We start from the raw sequence: 6,000 nt of genomic DNA on the forward strand, positions 1-6,000 counted from the left end.
GTTTCTCTTCAGCCTTTGTTGTCTCTGATACTGCTTGTTGCTTTACGCACCGATTCTTCTTTTTTCTATTCTTATCATTAGACTTTCAAATGACTGGTGCGATCTGATTTTATTTCATATTCAGATGCTCCTCTGTTTTGCCTCTTTTTAAAATGCACTTTTTCTGTACTGCTGTTTTTACTCATTAAGAGCACATTGTGAGGAAAGGGGCTTGGTTATTTGCATGATCAAGGTCATGGCCTGTAGTGAGCAGAGTTTTACATCCTTACTGGTGCATATTAAAACACAGCCAAACTGCCGTTCTTCATTGATTGTGCTGTTAGAACTATGTGGCTATGTAGAATCAGTAGTTTTAATGTCTAGTAAATACTTTTGTCTGGCACAATAGTGTCCACAATGCCTTTGAATTACTCTACTGCGCAAAAGTCTTAGGCCATTAGTATTTTCATCAACAAAAATGGTTTAATGTCAGTTATTTCTATCTTTTGCTGTAGTGTGTCAGTAGGAAATATCAGTTTACATTTCCAGACATTCCTTTTGCCATTAATTGTAATAATCCAGTATGCAGAAGAAGCCTGACAACAGCCACATATCATCATCCTCCAGTCTGTCTGGAATGACATGAAGAATCAGAAAAAAACTGAGACAGACTAAATCCAGAAGAGCTTTGGCGACGTCTCCAAGACACTTGAAGAAACCTTCCTACAAAGCTACATTACTGCAAAAAGTTTTAGGCACTTGTGTAAAAATGCTGTGAAGTTAGGGTGCTTTAAAAAAATAATGCCATAAATTTTCTTTATCGATTAACTTCAGTTAACTAAATCAAATCAACATTTTGTGTGACCACCCATTGCGTTCAAAGCAGGTTTTGCCCTAGGTGTTTTTCAGGTAGCTTTGCAGGTAGGATTCTTGAACCGTCTTGTAGATGTTGCTACAGTTCTTCTGGATTTAGTCTGTCTCTGTTTTTTTGTTTTTTTATTCTTCATGTAATCCCAGACAGTAGTGTACAGTATATTCATTTGTGGGCTTTTCTTAGCAAGTAACATATGCAACTATTTGCATTTGGTCTGTTTGTCATATAATTCTTTTATCAGTTGGTAAACCTAATTTCCATTTCTCTAACGACTGTGGCTCAATTTCTCTCTTGCGCCCATTTTAAAGAGGGAGTTCATCAAAAAATTAAAATTCTATTATTTATTCACTCTCATGTGATTTAAAACCTGTATGACTTTTTTTCATCTGCAGAGCACAAAGGTTTTTTTATTTTTTTGGGTCCATGCAATGAAAGTCAGTTTCATTATTTGAACAAAAACAATTATTTTCATTCCTTTGTGTTCTGCAGAAGTAAGAAAGCCATACACAAAACGGCTGGGTGAGTAAATGATGACAAAATGTAGATTTTTGGCTGAACTGTACCTTTAAGTTTGTTGTTTTTCTCAGAAGCAGTGTGTGGAGAATAAATGGTGTGTGTTTAAAAGCTTTAATGCCGGCCTGCAGCAGAACTGATGCAAATGTCCGCTGCAATCTGCTCCTATTGATTACCCTGTTTTTTATCTGTCCTCATTCTCCTTTTCTTTCTTTCTCAGTCCCTCTGTGTTTTCTTTTCACTGTGTCACAGAGTTTCACCGCAAGCTGCTCTCTTTTCTCTCTGCAGTCCAGTATCTGGATGCTTGATTGCGCTTCCACATTTTTATTTGCAGATTAATGCATTCAAGCTAACGTTGATTATAGGACTACACTCTGACATTTCCAGCTCTGGGCTGCTGTTTGCACTTGTGTGTCGTAATCTTTCACTCTGTAAGGTTATGGTGATGGTAGTTTTGTGTATTTTTAACAGGATTTCGGAGATGATGGATCACTGTACATTACCAAGGTGACCACTACACACATGGGCAACTACACCTGCCATGCAGACGGCTACGAGCAGCTTTTCCAAATGCACACCCTGCAGGTTAATGGTATGTAATGTACGAGCGCATTCACTTGCATTATTGACCAATCGAAATCAAGTTTTCCAGAGAGCTGTATAATGATAAGCTTTGGATTTAAAGAAACAATGAATGGAATCCCAAATTAAACATGCACTTTACTGTAGCTCACTCAATATTTATGTTCACTGCAAGCACAAGTAATGCATGCATTGTAATCATCTCGCATTACATTTTATGTGGCATGTTGTATACATACTCACATTCCATGCTGTGTTTTCTATAAAAAATTTTAGCAGCAATAGTATAGAATAGAATAGTATTAACAGGATAAAGGAAAATACCATATTATTATTATTTATTGTAACAATGTATAAAAACAATATATATATATATATATATATATATATATATATATTTATTATGAAATTTTTGTATAAAATAATTAAATAATTTTTATAATTAGCATTGTCACAGCAATTAAAGCATGTAATGCAGATATATGTGTAATAATAATAATAATACTGTATAGTACTATAATTATTGACACGCATGCTTTTTTCATTATTTCATTCTATGGTGCTACTTTCTTCAGAAGGGCAAAGGGTCTTTTAGCATCCTCCTCATTCTCTCTGATTGAAATACAAGTTTTTCATTCCTTGAACTCCTGCTACCTTTTCCCTTGCCGCTTCTCATTGATATATGAAACGCAGCGCAATAAAATAGCCCTAAATGATAGTATCACATTTTAATTGGATTTTTTTTAAAAAACAATTGAACTTGCCTCCGAAGTTGTTGCCTAGCAATTAATCGTGGTCAGATCTGAGAGGAAATTGGAAATTAATTAGGAGATGACACATGTTCCCTTTTTGTGTTTTCAGTCACAAGGGCACTAGTGCTCCCCCTTTACTTAATTATGCTTCCTGATGACCAAGAGCATTGGAATATTGTTTGGTCTTATTTTTTCTCAGTCCTCAGTCATTATTGCATCTGTGTAGTTTAATTTAAGCTCAAGCATTTACATTTCTTTATAGCAGACAAACATTTTTTAATTAATTTCCTGCATGGCACACGTAAATGACCACCAACCTTTTGGCTTTCATTTGTTGTCCTTAGCGCCTTTTTCATTTATAATAATGACAATCTAATGATGTTGCTTTGTTTTCCAGGCAGGGTTTCGTTTGATTGCTAACTGAAAAAAGAAAGAAAAACATTAATAACCCTCTCTGCGAAGCCTATCTCTGTGATGTATATACAGTGGGTACGGAAAGTATTCAGACCCCCTTAAATTTTTCACTCTTTGTTATATTGCAGCCATTTGCTAAAATCATTTAAGTTAAATTTTTTTCCTCATTAATGTACACACAGCACCCCATATTGACAGAAAAACACAGAATTGTTGAAATTTTTGCAGATTTATTAAAAAAGAAAAACTGAAATATCACATGGTCCTAAGTATTCAGACCCTTTGCTCAGTATTTAGTAGAAGCACCCTTTTGATCGAATACAGCCATGAGTCTTTTTGGGAAAGACCCAACAAGTTTTTCACACCTGGATTTAGGGATCCTCTGCCATTCCTCCTTGCAGAGCCTCTCCAGTTCTGTCAGGTTGGATAGTAAACGTTGGTAATAGGTGTGGGTGTCATTTTCTGTTATTTTTAAAGACCCTAAAGAGCACACAGATGTATGAGAGCAGTGTTAGCTGGGAAAATGAAAGGGGTCGGACAGGTTCACAGAGACCTGCTGAGTCTCAGAGGTGGTGAAATGGAGAGGAAACTCTAATCGAGGACACTGAAAGCTCATCAGCACTGACGCACATACAAAAGCTCCAGAATAACACACACTTCTCACTGCCGCATGTAATGGACACGTCCGCACACCAAGAGAGACAAAGACAAACATAAACTAATAAATCTGACTCTCAATTTCATGGAGGAGCAAATACACACAGAGAATTTATCCGGTCCAGTGATGGCGGACTTACAGGCTGCCAAGCAAAGGCACTTGCTTATTCACACAGAAAATCAACACTGAGGAAAACAAAGAAAAGGAGGGCAGAGGAATAAAAGGTGGGAGATTGGAGGAGACAAGGGGCCATGAGAATTTTGTGATAGAGCTGTCAGATTTGATGCGTTTCACACAGGGGACAATCTCAAGTCGATCCCCAGGTAATAAAATACACACAAAGATAGATACAGCTACACACACAGAGAGAAAAGTCATTTCGTAAGGATTTTTATCTTTTCTAGGTTGAGCTTAATAAAGAACAAGTCCATATGGCTTTTTTTTATATTAAGATATTTGGCGAATAATTACCTAAATTCTGGTTTATTCCTCACATGCTATTTTTTATGGCTTCAAAACACTTGAGTTGTATAAACAATATACAACTCAAGTGTTAATATATATATATAATTAATATCACACGAGCAGCCGTAGACACGAAGATGCCGGCCGAATGCTGCAGGTAATCACATCCTTGCTGATATAGAGCGATATCATGTGGCTATGTGTAACGGGGCTGACAAGACGTGAGACGTGTGGATCCATCTGCAAGCTTTTATTAAAAGAGATGTGGTATAACAGGCAGGGTCGAACAATGGCAAACAGGTATATGGCGGGCAAAAACACAAGAATAGTCCTAGGGCTAGCGTAGGTCACCGATCGGCAGACAGAATCACAGGGGCGAGACGAGAGGGAGAAATCCAGGAAAACAGGCAAAGATCAGAAACGCAAAAACAGGCAAGGCAAAACAAGGAAAACACGGAGACTCGCCCCCCCAAGGAGCAGCTTCCAGATGCTCCAAACACTAAACGATCCAGGTGGGTGGTGGAGTGGAGGCGGAACAGGGGGAGGGACGGAGGGCCAGGTCCAAGGATAGGAGAGACCAGGGACTGAGGCAGAGCCGGCGGACGGAACAGGACAGGCAGAGAGTTCCTAGGTGGCCTCCTTGGCCGGAACAGAACAGGCAGAGAGTTCATAGACGGCCTCCTTGGCCAGAACAGAACAGGCAGAAAGTGCGTTGCTGGGCGCCACCACCACACAAGGAACTGAGGCAAGTGTCGCCATCTCGGGAGGTTCTGCAACCTGTGCCGCCACCTCCGAAGAAACTACAGTCGACACCATGGCCTCTGGGAGCACAGCAGTGGACACCGCTACCTCGAGAGGTTCTGCAGCGTAAGCCACCACCTCTGGAGATGTTGTAGCCGGTGCTGCTGCCTCTAGCAAATCGGCGGTGGAGTACGCGGCCCAGATACACCATAAAGCAACCCCCCATATGGGAAGTGCTGCAGACAGGGGAATGAGTTCATGAATAGAAGGGTTAGAGTGAGTGGGTTTGGGGATACCAGCTGTGCGTGCAGACACCAGCGGTGCATCCCTCACACTGGATACCAGACTGGGATACCGAAGGGCTGACCCTGAGAATCTGGGTGTGACAGACAAGACATGGTGAGACAGCTGTGACGTAACGAGGCTCTGGCAGCTCAGCTGAGACTTGACTGGACTCATGACGATCAACTGCGACTTGACTTGACTCATGAAGATCAGTTGTGACTTGACTTGACTCATGAAGATCAGTTGTGACTTGACTTGACTCATGAAGATCAGTTGTGACTTGACTTGACTCATGAAGATCAGTTGTGACTTGACTTGACTCATGAAGATCAGTTGTGACTTGACTTGACTCATGAAGATCAGTTGTGACTTGACTTGACTCATGAAGATCAGTTGTGACTTGACTTGACTCATGAAGATCAGTTGTGACTTGACTTGACTCATGAAGATCAGTTGTGACTAGACTCATAAATATCAGCCGTGACTTGACCAGACTCAGCATAATAAACTGTGACTCGATTTGACTCATGACGATCAACTGTGACTAGACTCGACTCAGGAAGATCAACTGTGACTAGACTCGACTCAGGAAGATCAACTGTGACTAGACTCGACTCAGGAAGATCAACTGTGACTAGACTCGACTCAGGAAGATCAACTGTGACTAGACTCGACTCAGGAAGATCAACTGTGACTAGACTCGACTCAGGAAGATCAACTGTGACTAGACTTGACTC

The 6,000-nt window shown here is 40.2% G+C and overlaps 1 protein-coding gene across 2 annotated transcripts in view; it reads left to right on the forward strand.

Moving 5' to 3' along the window:
- The window catches only part of fstl5 (follistatin-like 5), a 150,656-nt gene that overhangs the window by 97,522 nt on the left and 47,134 nt on the right, over positions 1–6,000 (forward strand). For both annotated transcript variants that reach the window (XM_016232277.1, XM_016232278.1), the window contains exon 8: positions 1,838–1,958. In XM_016232277.1, the coding sequence (XP_016087763.1) occupies positions 1,838–1,958 (121 nt within the window). The remainder of the gene's footprint in view (positions 1–1,837; positions 1,959–6,000) is intronic.

This window comes from Sinocyclocheilus grahami, unplaced genomic scaffold (assembly GCF_001515645.1).
Source record: "Sinocyclocheilus grahami isolate Dianchi unplaced genomic scaffold, SAMN03320097.WGS_v1.1 scaffold409.1, whole genome shotgun sequence".
Taxonomy (NCBI): domain Eukaryota; kingdom Metazoa; phylum Chordata; class Actinopteri; order Cypriniformes; family Cyprinidae; genus Sinocyclocheilus; species Sinocyclocheilus grahami.